This window comes from Ostrinia furnacalis, unplaced genomic scaffold (genome assembly GCF_004193835.3).
Source record: "Ostrinia furnacalis isolate ACB-3 unplaced genomic scaffold, ASM419383v2 OfSCF0230, whole genome shotgun sequence".
In the NCBI taxonomy this organism is placed as follows: domain Eukaryota; kingdom Metazoa; phylum Arthropoda; class Insecta; order Lepidoptera; family Crambidae; genus Ostrinia; species Ostrinia furnacalis.
In genome coordinates, this window is record NW_021130469.1 from 1 (window position 1) to 20609 (window position 20609).

The following is a 20609-nucleotide window of genomic DNA, read 5'->3' on the forward strand; positions in this document are numbered from 1 at the left end:
GCACGGTAGTGCAACCGCCAAGCCGAGTAAAATTTTTCAATTTCGGTCCAGTTTTCTAGATACATAACTGCTGTCTACAAAATACAAAAAGAAATGAGATTTGGGGGCACGGTAGTGTCAAAAAAGTCAAAAGTCAAAATTTCTTTATTTGTTTAGACTAATAAATAGTTCTTACAAATCGTCATAAAATATGCTCTTAAGGAGCCTCTACATGTCTCATAATCTTTTTACCCTACCAGCGCTTCGAGACCAACATTTGGCAAGTGCTGAGAAGAAGCGCCGCAACAAACTCAGTCACCACTGTCTGCCGGTTAATATAAATAAATAGAAGTAGTAGTAGTAGGTACATTCGATTCAGGAGCAGTTCACTGAATTTACCATGCATTCTTGCAGTGCAACCGCCAAGTCGAGTAAAATTTTTCAATTTCGGTCCAGTTTTCTAGATACATAACTGCTGTCTACAAAATACAAAAAGAAATGAGATCCCATCAAAAACAATACTTGTCAAAAAAACCAAGTCTCGCAACTCAGTTGTTCTACGGTAAAAAGTTGTGAGATCCATGTAATACCAAGTCCAGGCCAGGAAATCTTTAACGTTTTACATAAATATCTTTGCAGGTCACACAACCATGTTGCCCAGGAAAAGAAGTACGATACTCCTGACTCTACTGGTCCTCATCAAGTCATCCGAGCAGTATAGCTCAGGAGCTCCCGCTGGGGTAAGCTATATTTACTTTATTAAACTTAAAACAAGGAGTGCTGGCACTTCAGGGGGCGTAGTGTGAGTTTAAGCACCCCCCTGGACAAAACGCACTTTTTGATCGAATCGAAAATCGAATCCGTCAAAACTCCATACAAAAAAGAGGCTTTTCGACCACTTTTAGACTGGTTTGCGATTATAATTTGCACTTTGTCTAGACCCCCCGTTTAAGTCAAACGCATTCGATGTCGACTGCGTAAAAAAGTGACATTAAGGGTGAGTTGCACCACCTAACTTTGACCGTAACTATGACGATAACCGGTGTTTTTTGTATGGAGTTTGACAGATTTTAGACGTTTGTCAAAGTTAAACAAAGATGGTGCAACCCACCCTAAATGTATGACGAGTTGTACAGCTTCCCTAGGGAGTAGGGACGACGTTTGATGTTAAACTCACACTAAGCCCTCAGATTAAACTTTTATGTTGCGAGTCACTCCTTTTAGTGCGGTTTTCTAACGTCCGTTCCGAATCCATGAATATAGGCTCGGTGTTCTCCCGGAGAAATCGGAACTTACTTTAAAAATAGTTCTACGACTGTTGAATACTTCGGACCATATTTTCAATTATTTTTATCGCACATAGCCAAACTACTAACTTACACTTACAATAATTTACAACAAGAGCCATTGTACTTCCTTTCACTCTGTAACAGCTCGACGATAAATAGGAGTATTTGTATATTTTTTATCCTATTTATAAATTACCTAGTATCCTTAACAATAACTATTAAACAGTACTAGTTGTAGAACAACGTTAATTATCTTGGTTTACCTAACTACAATGATTTTACCCTTTGCATAATAATTAACAATGACATCACGTCACATTTTACCTATTGTATTCTGTACCTTGTTCTTATAATTTGCATCCGATATCCATTTGGCATCATTTTATAATCTTTTTTCCTCAATAAAGTTGTCAAAGGCAGTAGTTTTAATACACAATCATGTTTGTAAACAAAGTAAAAATGTTAAAAACTAATATGTTTTGATCAAAATACCAGGTCAAAATGTAAGTAGGTATGCGTTGTTTTGTAGCTTTTTTATTTTTTTATCATTAAAAAGATAAGAAACTGGTGTTTACGCATTGGTCTGATGGACGTCCAACACTATTCTGAGACTAATTTTCTTTGACGATGGAATCGATATTGCGATTTTTGATTCACACCTTACATAATTATACCCACATTCGTGTCAGTTTTACACAGAAATAGCTTCACAGAGCTAAGTACTTAATTAGGTAAGTACAGTCAGCCTTATACACTCAACATCAAATAAATCGCACCTTCCGCGACGCGGCCTTTAAAGATTTTCTTCTGACACAATCATGGTGTCCCATCAATATTGGTGTTATTTGAAAACCCAATAAATATTCTTAAAGAAAAACACATTTAATTTCTTAATAAATGATTGACAAATATACCATAAAATGTGACTTGAAAAGAGACCTCACTTTGACCTCACCTCTGGGATCAATTAGACCAATTTTTATGGTTTTAAAACCAAATAATGATCTCACGTGCCCTCTTTAACAGATGGATGGCGATTAATCTCAACTTAACAATTTTATAGCCATAAAAGATAGCTTAAACGTAACTACCTATTTTTTGATGAAGTGACTCTGGATCCTTCTAAAGACACATTTTTTAAATGAAGTTTAGAACTAGGCTTTTAAATGGTGCCAATATTGGTGGGAAGTGGGGATGCATGTCGTTTGAAAGTGCTTGTCGCGGGAGGTGCGATTTATTTGACGTCGAGTGTAGTTAGTGACACCAAAAGTAAGTAGTCAAAAAGTTTGCAACACGTCTTTGTTACAATTGGAATAAAGATGTGCCATTAACTTTTTGACCACTTTGAGTGTCACGAACTATTTGACTATGATTGTAACATAGGAAATAACGTTGAAACGAAGCGATTTCAAGTAGACGTTAGTGCTTTTTGTTTCGACTTTCGACGATTTGATTAAGATCGCAGGAAGCACCTGGATTCAAACAGCGCATAACCCGTTGTTGTGGAAATCCTTAGGGGAGGCCTTTGTCCGAAACGAATAAAAAGGCGTTTTATTTTTGTACTAAGTAACGGGTTTAAACGGGAAGTCAAACCTTAACTGCCAACTCTCAACTATGTCCTTCTGCTTAATTTCGTTGCGGGTCCGATGGTTAACATTCCCCCGGGACAAACTTGGCCTTCACTGGCTAGGTTTTTATTGGCAGTCAAGCTGTAGATCCTGGCTACACAGGAGTTGGAGCGGTGGGAACGAGAGGTGGGAATAGTCCCGTAACGGCTTAAATAATGAATATGTTCCGACGTTTCTTCTCAGGACTTGCCATAATTCTTATGTTTGTCTTGAAGCGCTGGTAGGGCCCAAAAGATAAGGAGACATGTCATGTAAAGTGGCCCTTATGTTTTACCTTTTTTTACTGTTTGACGTTCATAAGTGCCACCAGTGGTCAAAATTAATCAATTTTTTTTTTATTTGATTTGAATAGTCTAATTTCAATTTCCAGGCGTGCAATGACCAGATGCCCCGACACGCGTCCATCCAGGCGCAGTCGACACCCCCTCCGTATGTCATCGGGCCGTCATCGTCGCAGGTCCGTCAAGGGGACTCCTTGAATGTCACGGTTGGCAGCCCTGCTGGTGCGCCAACGCCTATTGGAGGGTTTATACTACAGGCCAGATCTATACAGGTGAGTTTTTAATCATTTATTAATTTATTTAATCATGAATAGAACGTATTATATACACCACTACATTTTTATAACCGAAAAAATTTTAACAGGTTAAGTAGAAACGTGTGAAAAATTTAAAGCAAAAGAAAAAGAAATGTTTTTCATAAAGTTTTTTTTTTTATTAAATTTTCTTTAGTCCGTATTTTACGCGTCACAGCTGGGTCACTCTGCTTCTCGCTAGAGTAGTCGTACGCGCTCGCACATTGCCCCGATCTGTCTGTCTCGCTCACGCCTCGACCACGCTTCCAGTGTTATTATTACATACTTAGCTAACTTAGACCATGTTGAGTTCTAATAAGTGTTACATTATCTTACGTAAATAGTGCTTGCGACGCGTGTGTCCATAAATCACCAATTTTAGGATGAAATTTTGAGTAACTTTATTTAACTTTTTCTTGTGCATAAATAGGATCAGTATCAATAACTCATTACCCAGAATATTTTTTTTCGGTGATATAAATTTAGTGGTGTATAATCATACAAGTTGTCCTAGGATAGGTACGTTGCAAAAACTAACGCCCGTATTCACAAACGATGCTTGCTTAAGTAAAGCAGAAAATCTTACGCACAGCGCTGGATAGAGCTCTGTGATTGGTTCGTATGTCACCCTGTGCGTCCACGCGCACTGTGAGACTTCATAGTAATTATTATAATGGGATATATATATAAAAATGAAACCCGTTTCGCGTTGTCACGGCATCACGTGTGAACGGCTGAACCGATTTCGATAATTCTTTTTTTTAAATGTTTGTGGAAGTCCAAGGATGGTTCTTACAGAAAAAAATATTAAGAAAATCTCTACGCTAAGGCGGTACGAAGTTCGCCGGGTCAGCTAGTAATGGGAATAATTGAAATAAAATAACGTATTTCTGTGAAAGCCGAAGATCGAGTGTCTTTTATTTTTTAATCGATAAAATATTACATAGACAAAACATTCTAGAGTCTATAGTTTATTTGGTGTTCAAACTACTTTCTAACACCCCAACTACAGCAAATAAACGATAATTACAAAAACAGTAACAGTTNCGAGTGTCTTTTATTTTATATAATGGGAATAATTGAAATAAAATAACGTATTTCTGTGAAAGCCGAAGATCGAGTGTCTTTTATTTTATAATCCATAAAATATTACATAGACAAAACATTCAATCGAGTTTAAGATTATCTATAGTTTATTTGGTGTTCAAACTACTTTCTAACACCCCAACTACAGCAAATAAACGATAATTACAAAAACAATAACAGTTTATCTAACAGTCCATTTGACTAATTCCTAAACTTTCAATACATTTATAATGTTTTATGGGACATAACGCTTTAGTCAGAACATCAGCTGGCATTGCATTAGTTGGCATGTACTTCAAATCAATAATTTTATCATTAATTACATCTTTCACAAAATGATATCTAATATCAATATGTTTGCTTCTCTTTTGACATACATAATTTGCCACTAATTTCTGTGCGCTTTGACTATCGTTATACATCAGAACAGTACTTAGATTACCAGTTAATTCAAACAGGAAGTTTCTTAAATATATAGCCTCTTTACTAGCTTCAGAAATGGACATATACTCTGCTTCCATACTAGATAGAGCCACAGTTCTCTGTTTTTTACTCTCCCAAGAAATTGCTGAACCTGACATAGTAAAACAATAACCAGTATAAGTCCTGCGGTCTACAGTATTACTAGCCCAGTCGGCATCAACAAATCCAACAAGTTCAGATTTTTCTTTTACATATTTTAGACAATAATTCTTGGTTTTCTTTAAATATCTGAGTATTCTTTTTGCATAACTCCAATGTGTATTAGTGTGACATTTGTTAAACTGACTAAGAAAACTGACACAAAAAGAAATATCAGGCCTAGTAAGTACTGATAGGTACATTAGACTGCCTATCAATTGTTGGTAAGGAATCTCAGGATTGCATGTATCAGGCTTTTCAATATCTAATTTACATTCCATAGGAGTAGTTGCAATTTTACAATCTAACATATTAAATTTATCCAGCAACTGTTCTACATATTTTTCCTGATCCAGAGTAATGCAATTCAAATCTTTATCAACTTTTACCCTTACGCCTAAACATTGTTGAACCTGTCCTAAGTTTTTAATCTTAAAGTTAGAACTCAACACAGATATTAATTCTTCAGTTTCTTTCTTACTGTTGGAATAAACAAAGAAATCGTCTACGTACAAGGCAATTATTATTTTAACATCATTGTACATTTTTGTAAAAACACAAGGTTCTAATTTACTCTTTTTGAACTCTAATTTACAAAGACATTGCTCTACTCTTTCATACCATGAGCGAGAGGACTGCTTTAAGCCATAAATAGCTCTATTTAACTTTACAATAACCTTTTCCTTCTTATTATTATCATTAATATCAGGCTTAATCATATAAATGTCCTCTTTTAGATATCCATTCAAAAAAGCTGTTTTCACATCTAAATGAGTAATATCAAGATTTAATTGTACAGACAAAGCAAATAAGAGCCTAATTGTGGAATGTTTCACTACAGGTGAATATGTTTCATCATAATCAATACCGGGTCTCTGTGTGAAACCTTTTGCTACCAAACGCGCTCTATAACGTATACTATTATCAACATCAATCTTTCTTTTAAAAATCCACTTACATTGAACTAAAGTCTTTTCATTAGGTAACTTTTCAACCTTGGTTCTCTACCAATTCCTTATATTCCCTGAAGTACTTGAAAACTTCTCTTTTTTCTTTGAGGAAATAGACAAACACCATTCGAGTAAAATCATCAACAAATATAAGAAAATACCTTGCTCCACCAATTGAAGTAACCTCCATGGGGCCACAGACATCAGCGTGGATAACTTCCAATGGCTCGCTGCTCCTCGTTCCCACATGGCCAAATGGTGAGCGCGACTGCTTTCCTTCACAGCACACGGTACACGAGTTTTTGTTGATCACGGAGTTATCAGTGCACGATATTCCTGTCACTGCTCCATCTTTCATCTTGTTCAGATCGTTCATATTCAGATGTCCAAGTCTCCTGTGCCACATTTCACTGCTTGCTGCTGAAGAGCTTGATGTAAACAAACACTGTTTCTTTTCTATGACCATCTTGTAGACACCATCTATCAGATTTGCTACAGCCACTAAAGTGTTCTGTCTGTTGTAAACATAGCAACAATTCTCTTTAAAATCGACTTTATTCCCATTCTTGATAAGTTGACTGATGGAAATTAGGTTTGTGGTAAGGTTAGGTACACACAACACATCTTTCAGCGTCACTTCATAAAGGGAATCCGGAGTAACGGTCATGATATCGACATCCCCAGAGCATAAAACTGGCATAGCATTCTGATTTGCCGCTATAATCTCCTTAATGCTTGTAGTAAAAGATGCATTCTGTATCATGTTTATATTTGGAGTCATATGTGTACTCGCACCGCTATCCAAATAAAAGTCCTGTTTGCTGTAATTTCCACTCAAGAAAACTGCCGAAAATGCGTTTGTTTTCTTTATCTGAGGCTGATTACTCTGTTGTTTACATTGAGATTTGTAATGTCCAAACTGCTTACAACGATAACACTTGACACTTGACTTGTCTGATTTGACATTTGATGAGTCGGGCATAGACTTTCCATTTCCGCCATAACGTATTTCTGTGAAAGCCGAAGATCGAGTGTCTTTTATTTTATAATCCATAAAATATTACATAGACAAAACATTCTATAAAGTTTAAGATTGTCTATAGTTTATTTGATGTCCAAACTACTTTCTAACAATAATATTAGTAGGATTAGAAATAAAACCCAAAAAACAAAGCACGACCGCTGTGCAGTGTGACAGACCATTTATCTAACAATAGTCTTCTGCATGTAAGGACGTACTCTACAGCCTTTACTTTAGCCTCTATCGACCCAAGTTGCTTCCAAGATAACTCGCACTGCACATGACTCTAAAAGCATTCATTTAAACACGTCTAAAAGAGACTCATTATTTTCTCACCGTGTGTCTGTGTGGATGAAATCTCAAAGGGACTTTTTTCCAACACCATTCATAGTCGCTGAAAACATTTTACGTCCCGGCTCGATTGCACAAATTCAATGAGATCCTCGCTCTAAAGCAGCTCTTTGTTTTGTCGGACGATGCTGTTAAATACTAGTAGAATTAAAAATGTAAGGTTAGACATGGATTCCAGAATCAGAATGAATACCTAAAATTAAAATAGAGCTATAACATGGTCTATTGTTGACGACACATTGTTAAGACACTACAGATTACAGTAATGATCATGAAACCAAATTCACATGAATTATTTACGGGATCGGTGGAGCTAGAAACGTTCGGTTGGAGTCGGTACTACCAGGCCATTGGGATACGTTAGAAATAATTATGTTAATATTCAAGATTATTTCCTGTCCATATTTAGACAATAATAATTCAAAAATTTCAGTAATAAGCGCTGTCTGCTTTATTAAATAATTTCAATTCAAGTTTCTGTGTCAATGGCCACATCAAATCTTGTGGTCATCTTACCCCATAAAATGGAGGAGTTTTCAAGTAACAGAACTTGTTAAAGTAGGTAGTTTTAGTGACGTTTATATGACTTTTGAATCGTTATCGATGGTATCGTATGATAAAGGAGTGGGCTCTATAAGCTTTAATCTTTTCCATTAACTACTTTCTGATTTCCACAAAAAATTCAAGAAACTGCTCAACATCCCTTATCATCATCATTGATTCTTGCAGTCTTGATGCGAGAACCAAGATTTGATATTAATGTAAATAATATATTCGTATTGTATACAGACGACAGCTCACCAAGATAAACACTGTGGCATCTTAATTCAGTTGTAATAGGGGTTATTTTAGAAAAAAAAAGATGTTTTTTCACATAACTATCAAAGTTATTATCGACAATGGCCATTGCGTCACTAGTTGCAACTCTTCTTTTTACGAGAGCGTTCAACTCAACCGCAGTTTTAACTTGATTCCAGTCTCAAAACTGCGATTCTCCGGACAAAAAGGGGCGTTCCTTTGACAATGGTAATAATGTTCCGTTTGTTTTAAAGCTTATTGTGGCTGATTGTTAAAGTTCATTAATCCAGGACAATGCAAGCTAGAACGTAAACTTTGTTGCAATGAAATAAGTTTGAAGATTCACTTTTACCTGGATTTTTTCAAGGCAAAAGAGAATACTATGCACTCATCGGGAAATTTTAAAATTATGCCTGCATCTAAGTGATTATTTCCTACATAATATAGGCTTTCAGAAAGCGCTTTGACATGGTCTTAATATTAGCTGAACTCCACCACTACTTCGGCAGAATAAAAGGGTCAGTGCTAAGAAGAAGCAGCGCAAGAAATTTTTACACCTAAGATTTAACTTTATTCCTATTTCTAGATAAGGGGCTATACTAAAAAGAGTGCAAAAAATTTAGTCTCCATGTCAGTAAATTTTCAAAGGTTACGATATTGAAATAGTATCTACCTAAGTGAAAGAGTAAACATAGATTAGCACGAACGACGCGGAGGCGGATGACGCGGCGAGTCGGTGTCTCGCCGATGAGTTGGCTCAGCCAATGGGCCGTGTGATTACACGAATTCGGGGCTACGGGACAAGTTTTGGGAAAATTGTTTGACTAATTCTGACTGGCAGTCCAGAGAACAATTTTTTAATAAAAATTTATTTAAAATATGCTTTTTATGCCATAAACTCAAGATACACTATTCACAAATATAAACCCAGTGACACAATGCGTAAATTGGCGTGCTGAGCAACAATACGCTTACTTTAGTCATGACTATGTAAAAGCCGAAAAAAAAAAACATCACACTTCCTCTTGGACTAATATTTAATTTACTTGCTGTTGCTGCTTAATTTTTTTTAGTAAAGAGCATTATAAATTTTTCTTTGTTTCAGGCAATTGCAGTCCACTACCAGATAGCTAATATAACAAAACAAACCAAAGACAACGATCTGCCGCGTTTTTAGTCTTTTTTCCATATTTCATCCCTTTAGCTCGCTACATTTTTGTCTAATTGATATAAGTTGAAACCCGCTACCGTCTATCACTTCCACCGCCCTCTGACTGTGAAGCGTGGCAAAACTGTCAATCATTCCGAGAGACGCTCCGATTTATTGATGATGGTAATGCGACTATGCCTTCGATTGTTCGCTCTGACAGCTAATTTAAAACCGCGAAGTTTCCTCGTTTATTGGTGACAGTGACGGCGTAAACTTTAGGATTAATTTCGGTCTACCCGTTAAGATTTGACGCCTGTGATTAGCGTGATCATCTATCATTCTGGGTTTACAGATTTGACTAATCTAAGGAAATGTATTTGGCCTTCGAAAATACTAATATTCTATTAGTAACGTAATTACGTTACTAATAGAATATTAGTACGCAAGAATTTTAGCCAAGATATCAGTAAAAGTTTATTATCATCATCATTTCGGCCACAGGATGTCCACTGCTGAACACAGGCCTCCCCCAATGACTTTTCAATTCGCACGGTTAGAAGCGGCCTGCATCCAGCGCCTTCCTGCTACCTTTTAGCCCGACGGATTAGCTAGCTGAAGTGACAATGGACAGGGCACATAGTACGCAGAACTGACGGCCGATGGGGCAGCAAGGTTCTGGAATGGAGGCCACGTTCCGGAAAACGCAGTGTGGTACGTCCACCCAAAAGGTGGACCGACGACCTGATAAAGAAGTCTATTTCAGTAACAAAAAAAACATAGTAATAACGCCTTCAAATGAAACTCATAACAGTCCACTAGACCAAAGAAAACTAAATTCGATCAAATCAAATTGCGAATCGAAAGAAGATTGGCAAGTTACCACTTCTGGAATAAAGAGAAATAAAATCCAATAAGCCTCTTCAGTTAAATACCGCTGCCAAATAAAGGTTGGTGCCTAAGAGAAAGGTTCCAAAGATTTCCTGCGTGAAAATGGCGGGTAAATTGATTTTGGCACATGGAATATTAAATACCCACGTGTTAACACGGAATGGTTTTCCCTCTTATTCGTAGGACGGTTCCTTAAAATGTTTTCGTCTTCGAGCGTTCAATAAGTGTACAGTCAACTATGTCAACGCGTTTGACGTTTTTTAAATTATCTTTTTTTTGCGACACAGTAAATAATCTTGTAGTTAGTTCCACATATTGATGAAAGGCAAGATTTTTAGTATCGTACCAAAACTAAAAAAAAGACATAGGTACCTGTTACTTTTCCTACACCCAGACCCACCCAGTTTGTTACTACGAATCGATTTACTTGCACTGTTCGGAAACTATTTCCTCTATGATTTTTCCACCAACCATCATCAATCTTTCACGAATTTAATTAATTCTGCCGTCTATAAGCTAAAAGGCCGCTAAATGACAAAATCTAATTTTGAGCTAGAGCAGAAAAAAGCGGCAAAATTTTCAAACCGATGCTGCTCAGTATCTATAAACATTTTGTCATGTTGTCATATACCAAAAAAAAGGTATTTTTTTCAACTTTCCCATGAAGTAAGTTGATTTTGTAAAATATTAATAATTAATTCAATAAATACACATTTTCCTTTCTAACCTTGTAAAATTTTAAGGCTTGCTTCAAGTGTGCAGAACTAAATGGCGGCTAAAGAATCATAACTGCTTTTAAGTTATGGATTTATTAATAACTGCCAGAAAAGACAGGAAGTTATTAACATATCCATAACAAAAAAGCGGCTAATTACACATAGCCGCCTTTTAGCCAAGTAGATATCGCTTAACTTCTCTTCCAAAATTTTTTAACATCTTTTAATACAGTTATGCATAACTTAATGGCAGTTAATTACTAAACTTTTTCATATAACTGCTTTTTAGGCTAGCACTATCCACATCTGTATTTTTCGAATCCTGCAAAATTAAACGTTAACTCATAAAATCAAACTAAGTTTTTGCAAAGAAAAGTTCTTTTTTTCCACAAAACTATCGGGAATGGTGATTACAAAATAAAATAGTCCATTCTCTTAGGGTAACATTTTAAAAATTGCCTTATGTCTTTTCTCCGGGACCAGACGTTTTACAGATGGGCTCCGACAGACATACTTAAGAACATACTAAAATTTGGTCCGGTATCACAGAATACATAATAGTCCGGTATCACAAAGTGAACTATACTTACAAGCGAGATGGATAGTTTGCGGCTTTTTAGCGATGTTTTGTTATTTAATGGCTTTTTTGTTATGCAAGACACAGAAGAAAATATTTATTTTACTTTACGTACGGTCTAATAAGGCTTTCTATAATAGTATTTTAATTGTAAAAGTAGTTACACTACAACGCTTAAAGGCCGCAAAATTATTTTAACTGCTTTTTAGTTCGGTAAGAGCGTATAACCGCCTTTTAGTTAAGTATTATGCCAGGTATTATACTCCGACGTAATCAAGCTAAAAAGCCGCAAAAATACTTTTGCTACCTTTTAGTTAACTGTTGAATAATAACTGTTATATAGCTAAGCATTGATAATAAAAATGTTCAATCGATCCAAACGTTAAAGTAGTATAGCTGCCTTCTAATCTAGTTGTGCCGTTTAACGACCTTTAAGCGATGTAAGGTTTTTGTTTTTTGTATTTAGCTGCCTTTTAAAAAAAAATATCTCGAGAACGGTAAAAGATAGAATAACCGTTCCTAGACAGATCGATAGAGAATTTTTTTTTATTACCATTACATTAAAAAAGTGAAAAATGACCAAATGTCACTTAGCGGCCTTTTAGCTTATAGACGGCAGAATTGTTAATAAAATGCGGTCGACTATACCTCAGTACCCTCGGGGGTGGGGATTTACATATATTTTACATATAATTATGGGAACAATCCTGCGGTTGCAGGTGACGCCGAATAACAAATGGTCCCCGATCGCTAGAAATTGTTTTTGAATTAGTAATTTTGGAATATCGCCGCAGATAATTAGATCAACAGCAGCTTTTAATTATTGAAATTTAATGCATTTAGTGGCAATTCTGTTAAAGTAATTATTTTAAAATCACCCTTATAAAGTTGACCTAACGTGACGCTTGGTTATAACCCAGCGTCACGTTAGTTAAAAAGTAAGCTGTACACAATATAACTACGAGTACGATAAACGACGCGTTGGAAACTGGCAAAGAAAACAAATGCGTTTGAAAATAGGAGGAAAAAATGTTGCGACATCATGGTGCGACACCATTCTACATCGTTACAGATTTTGAAAACAATTCTTCAAAATATGGACGGCAAAATGAAAGTTGGACGAAGAAGTAGACCAAGAAAAAGTTATGTAGAGCAATTGAAATTGAAAGAAAAGTAAATATGTCAGGGCGTCATAGTTGAAGGTTGGCATAGTCCAGTGAAAATTGCTTCACCTTCAAGAGGAAAGCTCTTACATTATGAATGAATGAATCTAAAGTAACCTCATAAGATATAAGAGCTGAAGCTACAAGCTCCAGGATATTCGTATTAGCTCGGATAATATTCAGGAAATTAGTTTTGCGCTCACCTGCACTTGGGTAAATTGTGTTAAAAAGATTGATAATACTCGTAGAAGCTAGATCGTGTGCGTTGATAGATTCTAAAACGTTAGTAGGTTGAGTTACCTGTATGTATTAAAAGTACCTATGGCAAAAAAATAAGAAAATCAATGGCTTCTGAAAAAATAACACATAAGCTAAAAAAGTTCAGTGTGCTTACCATGAGTTTACGCTAGGTGTGCTCGCGACTGCATAAAAAAATACATTAAATGTATGACATATTATGCAGCGTCCCTAACGGCTACTTTCAAGAAATAAAATCTTCATAAATTTTTTTACGTACTCGCTAGCGAGCACACCTAACGTAAACTCATGGTAAGCACACACAGATCATACCTAAATGATCTGAACTTTTTTAGCTTATTTGTCAAAATAAAACCTTATAATTACACATTTACTTCCAAAAATTCAACAAACTTTTCACTGCGACAGAAAAACTCCCTAAAAATCACATCGCGTCCCCTTGTTTTCTAAAACCTGCAGGTAGGTCAACACCGCCAAAGGGAAGCCATCATCTTTTTTGTAGCAGCAATGATCCACATAAACAACGTTGCGACACGGCGCGGCACAATGGACGCGGAACAATGGCACATTGTTCGTCTTTGTTGCCGTAACAACGCTTTGGTACATGTTGTAAACGTGTTTTTTCAATGGGACTTTTCGGGAGCATGAGGGCTTAAGTAGATTTGTTGTTCGCTTTTACAGCGGATACAATTAATTTGCAGATTGAATAACGATTGTTTTGAAGTACAGTCAACGGCGAATCTGACAACATTTATCTTTTTGAAAAATACTCAAAATGGTTAGGTTAGGCTCAGGTTAGCGTCCCTCGCTCCGGCGACGGCGGAGGGGTCAGAGGAGGCAACAATATGATGGCCTCCAGTTTCCTCTCCTCGGTGATGGCCAGCGGGCCGGGGACGTGGGGGCGCCCCCGCCTGCATTGCACAGGCCACCACCACCGGCGTCGGACGGGAACAGCTGTGTGCTTCCAGCTGCTCCTGGGGGGCTTGTAGGGCCCGCCGTGTAGGCGGGCAATCGCCGGGAGGGGCTGTGGTGGAGAAGGCTTTGTCCGGAAACCCACAGCGAGTGACGGAGCACCGGGGTCTTTTTAGTGGGTATGTTTCGTCCTTCTGACTTGGTGAGCCCCACATAACCTACCCTGTCCCCGCAGGGTAGGTATGCGATTCAACGCATTTTTTCCCCGTAAAAAAAAGGCTCAGGTTAGCGTACCTGCACAACTCTATATTGTTGACATTCCACCAGCTCGCACAAAGCGTTTCGAAGACTCTTTTATAATGCGAACAGCTAGGGACTGGAATTCGCTGCCTGCTGCTGTCTTTCCCAAATACTATAATCCGGGCCTTTTCAAGGCGAGAGTGAATAGGCACTTACAGGGTAGATATGTACCATCCTAGACTGCATCCCACTTAACATCAGTTGCGATCGTGGTCAAATACCTGCCTTGAGCCTACAGATATACATTTCATAAAAATAAAACCTGTTACGACTCTACATTGGAAGTCATGGCATACGCGAGCTTACACCCTATTGATAAAATAAAATATCTCAAAAAAGCTCCTCCGGTTATTACCCCCACGGGTCCAAAAAGATACCGAGTGCATTTATATGGAAAATAAAACTTGTAATTCCGACGTTTTAGTATCCCCCACACAAAGGTCAGAAAAAATTACCTGTGCGAATGTAAGAGTAGTTTTATACACAAACTTTACCTGAGGGAGCTATGTGTTGTGGATGTTTGGGTAGACTTCTTTTATTATTCACCAATCGGACCGCACACGGATATGCAAAACGTTCAAAGTGTCTAACTGTTTGTTACATAAATATGAATAGAACCGGATTCTCGTGTCTCTCGCGTGGTGTCGCTCTTGAGCCAACACGTTACAAAGTTTGTGGAGAGACGCTAGTTCTGAATACACCTGTAAAGTAGCTGCGATCATAGTTTCATGCTTCGCTTTATTTATGTTACGCTTTGAGATTACGGGCGGTTTGGTATGAAATTAGGGATGTGATGGCGTTTTGGTACCAAAGCTAAAAATTGCAGAATGAAGTGCATTCAATTTCTTGTATTTGATTTGTAATTAAACAGGAATATGGGAAATGTCAATATTATAAATCCAGGAATAAATAAAAATTGTCTTATCTTAACACCATGGCTTTTCTCATCTAAAATCACCATGGTTTCTCTCATCTGGAATCACGATGGCTTCTCAATGGAAACTCACTGTCCATATTTTGCATAGCCCCGAATATCTGTCATACTACTTTTGACGATAAACGAAGCTAAAACTAAGCAAATCAATGTACAAGCAAGTTGAACCCCAAATATTTCCCCATCACCGTGAATAGTACAGCACCTAAATCCGAGCAGGCAAAACGTTCAATCAAAATGGAATCGCTGCGGCGCGCGCCCGCGTCACTGTCGTACAGAAATTCGGTACGAGCGAAATTCACTTGCAACCTCGAGTGTTTCGTTGAATTCACGTACTGGGGTACCCGGCAGTGTGACTGGCCAAGTTTTTAAGTGTGTTCCTGAACTCACCTCACTTTCAGAACTGCTGACTTTCCGTAAAGTATCGCTGATTTTGTGATTAGGAACTCGCGAAGATTGGCACACGATATCGAAGTGCTTAGAGTTGGTAAACTGTCCAACTCTTGGTTCAATACTAGCCTTTGGAGATGGCTTCGCTCACGGGAATCGATTTATCGTATAGATATAGCTTTAAGGGGTGTTCAATTTATTATGAACTTTCAGCATGTTCATTGTTCATAATCAAAACCTTAAAACTTAATTCAACAAAGTTGGGATCAGTGTTATGTGCATTTTATTTACAAATCAGCTGAGGATAGATTAAGAAATTAATTTTAGAATATGAGTTGCAAGGATTTTATCTTTTCAATATTAGTATGGGTTATTTCTCATTAAAAACTGAAACTTGCTTCTTCTTTTACATCAAATGTACCAGCTCTATGCTGCACAGTGACGACTGTACATTTGTGTTGTGTATTTTCGTGTCAAATATACTCTGCAAGCTAAAGCTTGGTTATTTAACCAATATCCCTAATAAAACCAACACTTATTGTACTTCAGTAACGAAATAGCTGACTTAATAGTGAATACAAACACCTCATTAGGCTACAGGTAACTTTTACGAGCGCATTCTCCAATCTGTAGTGTACTTTAGAAATCACTGAGCTAGCTTGGTTTAAAGTGTTTATTGATTTTGCAGTTTAAATAGACAAGGGTTGGGTTTAAAATAGTTTGGATGTATAAAATGTGAGAGTTATTTTGTTTAGGACTGTTATTGTCGATGGCCAAGACTCACTTTGGGTCGCTGCGTCAGCTTAGTTAGTTTAATTGGTTTAGGTGCTTATATAATTTCAATATGATTAGCCGAATTCATAAGATTTTTTCAGCTGAAGCAACATATTTTTATAGTGGTACTTGAATAATTGAGTTAATAGTCTATAGAAATAAAGACATTTTTGATGCTATCTAAAAAAGTGCCAAATTATTATGATTACATCTGACAACAAAATCAAATAAAGATCATAACATATCTTTTATGTGTAAATAGGAGTGTTCTTAAATTGTATCTCCAACAAATTAGCGCAATACCATTCTAGCTCTTAAACAGGCTAGAGAAAATTAAGAAATTCTAGCGAAATATTATTGCATACAGCAGGATCCTTACAGGGTGAAGTTATTAAGTGTAACTTAGTTGTTTGCTTTAAGCTTAAAAGCTGCTAAAGAGTAAGGAGCCATCCAGACCCGTAATTAGCGCGAGCGCTGGATTAAGTGGAGTTCTAATCAACGGATCTAAGATGCCTCACATTAATGTTCTTCATTAAATAGGTTGTAGCGTCATCATTTATAATCTTACTAGGGACCCGCCTCGGCTTCGCACGGGTGCCAAGTGTACGAGTACATAGATACCTCCCTTTTGAATCACTCTATCTATTTAAAAAAAAAACGCATCAAAATCTGTTGCGTACTTTTACAGAACTAAGCATAGATAGGGACAGACAGCGGAAAGCGACTTTATTGTTTTATATAATGTGGTTTTATACTATGTAGTGAAGAGCCACTTATTTATTACTTTCAAAAGCTTATTGAAAATCAATTGATGATTTAACTACAAAAGTATTAAGACAGACATTTTAACCTTCTGTCAGTGGGCTTACCATGAGTTTGCTCGCTAGCTACTGCATAAAAATTGACATTATTATGTATGGCAGCGCCCCTAGCGGCTACTTTTAAGAACAAAAGTCTTTATAGATTTTTTTGACGCATTCGTTAGCGAGCACACCTAACGTAAACTCATGCTAAGCACATGGATAGATATTATAAACCATTTTAGATACCTAGGCGAAACGGTCCTTTCACCCACAAAATAAGAAATTAAATGTTTGTTTACTGACTTGGGTTACTGATTCGCAAGTAACTGGTTCTGACTATCTAATTTCGTCATTGGAAAATTCACTAGAGGTAGGTAATGAATAGAGCAAAATTGCATAATGAATAATGTTTTAAAATATTGAACGCTGCTGTTAATATTGTTAGCTACAGAAATTAAATGCTTTTAAGTTTAAACAATACAGTATTTCTAGATTACGTAAACTAAAGCTAGTAACAAAAACTTCCATATCGAAAAAGTATGTAGAAAAACAAGATGGCTAACACCGTTGCTCGTCTAGAGTCCAATGACTAGGTTACATAAACACACAAACTATACAGTGTGAGTCACGTTAAAGTGTACATATGAAAATAGATGAAACTAGACCTATTTTTATCGACAAAAAAGAGGTCAAAATTTTTTTGAGATTTTTTTTTAATTTTTTATAGAATTTTTTTTCTTCCAATTACTTATTGTACAGAAAACGTAATAACTTTTAAACTAAGAGGTATATCCTAATAAAATAAAAACAGTAATAATGCTAAATAACAGGCGATACTAAAAAAATACATAAAATACACAAAAAAGGCCAACAAATAATAAAAAATGACACTTTTTGAAAAAAATCTGCTTTAAAATTCGTGTTTTTTTGGTTATTTGATAAATTTCTCCAAAAAATGCCCCTATAACAGGTAGTTTTTATTACTTTGTATTATTTTCTATCGTATTATCTTTGTAAAACCAAAAGTCGCATGTCTCTATCCCTATCACAACATTTGCTATGATCGTTTGAACAAAGGCCTGCCACAACATTATTCTCCGCTACAGGTAGAGACAATTTTAATTTTAACTAAAATGCTTATTTTACTTCGATATCTTTTGTTTTTATTTGAAATCTAACTTGTCTTTATCAAAATTACAAATCTAGAGCCATTTTCAGTTTCGTTGTTAACGAAGCGTTGAATGGCGCGCCCGGAGAGGCTTAGTTCAAACGATCATTGCAAACGTTGTGATAGGAATAGAGACATGCGATTTTTGGTTTTACGAAGGTAATACGATAGAAAATAATACAAAGTAATAAAAACCACCGGTTATAAGGGCATTTTTTGGAGAAATTTATCAAATTACCAAAAAAACACGAATTTAAAAGCAGATTTTTTTCAAAAAGTATAATTTTTTATTATTTGTTGGCCTTTTTTGTGTATTTTATGTATTTTTTTAGTATTGCCTGTTATTAAGCATTATTACTGTTTTTATTTTATCAGGATATACCGCTTACTTTAAAAGTTATTAGGTTTTCTTTACAATAAGTAATTGGAAGAAAAAAAAACTATAAAAAATTTAAAAAAAATCTCAAAAAATTTTTGACCTCTTTTTTGTCGATAAAAATAGGTCTAGTTTTATCTTTTTTCATATGTACACTTTAACGTGACTCACACTGTATTATGTAATGTGCTCAAGCACGTGAGAACCAAACCCGTAACAGCTGGTTTTGTAGTCCAGTACGTGAACCATTTGGCTAGCCATTTTTACGACTTCACAGTCATGTGGTCCAACCCTAAGCTCCATTACCTATTGAGAGAAGCGTAAATGGAAACTTAAGACTCTACTTCAGTTGTAGAAAAGGAAATTAATGATAAATTAAATTCTTGTTTTTGTTTTAACGACAGACTATGAGTCCTTAATAATGTTTAACACTTTAGCGTAAAAAAAACATGCTCTGTAATAAATGAAGCGAAAACTTTATTACCACATGAGACTGAAAAAAATTATTGGAAACAACAACAAAACAAATTTTCTGCTGAAAATTTAAGATGCTTGTAATTCTTATTAAAAGTTCATCAAAATGCATCATTGTCCTCTAAACTTCATAATTCCCGCAGACTCCATAGAAAATTCCAAAACGGAACCCGGAGCTTTTGAAGCTATGCCAAAACCGATCGGGTTAAGGCATTAATCCTTACCTAGGTACATTTTAATTAAAGAGCTTTAATTTCAATACACCCAATGGCTATGGGATTAAGTTCGGCAATTGCGCAAAAACATTCGAAATGGAAGTAACAAATTCAAGAATCAGCACCTATTTATAACTTTTGCCTTTATAACTTTAGAACTTTTTTACTTCCAAAAATCATATAACAAAAGAAGTGATTGACGGTTCTAAGAGGTCACTGGTCTTATAAAAATAACTTTTTGTGTAGAGAAAGGAAATAATAAATATAGATATCAGAGTAAATGCCAAAGTTCATGGCTTCCAAGTTCCAAAAGTTCTGAATCAATGTATTTTTATCATAAAACGAATTCCTTAAAATTGTTTAGGGAAAGCGATCTTTCAATTTACGACAAAAAGCAGGTATAGGAATAAAAATATTATACGTACCTACGTTAAGTTCAAGTCCTAGCTCTTAATCTAAAAAAAGTCTACTTATAGAAGCTATTATTATTAGTGAGTAATGCATAACAATTATTTTATCAAACCTCCCCAAATCAGTTCCAAAATAATATTCCCTGGAAATACCGGCCATTATTTTCAAATGCTCACTTAGCATGAACTTGGAATATCCTAAATTTGTCCCCTCTGTAAATATTCTTAGCTCTAGAGTTCTGTGGATTAACAGTATTAATATAGTAGAAATGCTTTCAGTGGTATTAGGTTCTCGACAGTCGCAAGTTTTTGAATATGAAACTTGGACTAGCACACATGGCATACCTACCTACAATAATAAAGAAAGTACTAAACTAAGTTATTTTGAGAGCTGGTCTAATTTAATAGTTTTCGGTCAAAATTACTTTCTTCGTGTCAGATTTCTAAAGCCACTATTAATTTAAACTTAGGTACTGTAACTATAACAATAACCGGTGTCTTTTGTATGGAGTTTGACAGATTTTTAACGTTTGTTTTAAAGCTAAAGTAAGATGGTGCAACCCAGCCTAACTTTAACTTTTTTTTCATTTATAAAACAAATCAAATGATTGTCACTAAACGTGTTTATGTTTACGTTTTGAGTCAAAGATTCCCATGTCTACTTTATGTTGAGAGTAAATATTCTAAACATACGCAGTACCAAGATTTTGCTAGTCCTTAGCTTTTCCTATGAAAAGGGCAATGAACTTTCTGCCCAAAACCTTTACTATGGGATTAGTTAGACTAAGTACCGATGGGTCTAAG

The 20609-nt window shown here is 36.0% G+C and overlaps 1 protein-coding gene across 1 annotated transcript; it reads left to right on the forward strand.

Annotated features, from left to right (window-relative positions):
• The first annotated feature begins 624 nt into the window (after positions 1–624).
• On the forward strand, positions 625–5578 carry LOC114357794 (putative defense protein). Its single transcript, XM_028311582.1, has 3 exons — positions 625–719; positions 3267–3449; positions 5504–5578. Exons 1-3 carry the CDS (start codon positions 630–632, stop codon positions 5576–5578), a joined length of 348 nt encoding a protein of 115 aa, XP_028167383.1. The 5' UTR covers positions 625–629.
• The last annotated feature ends 15031 nt before the right edge of the window (positions 5579–20609 follow it).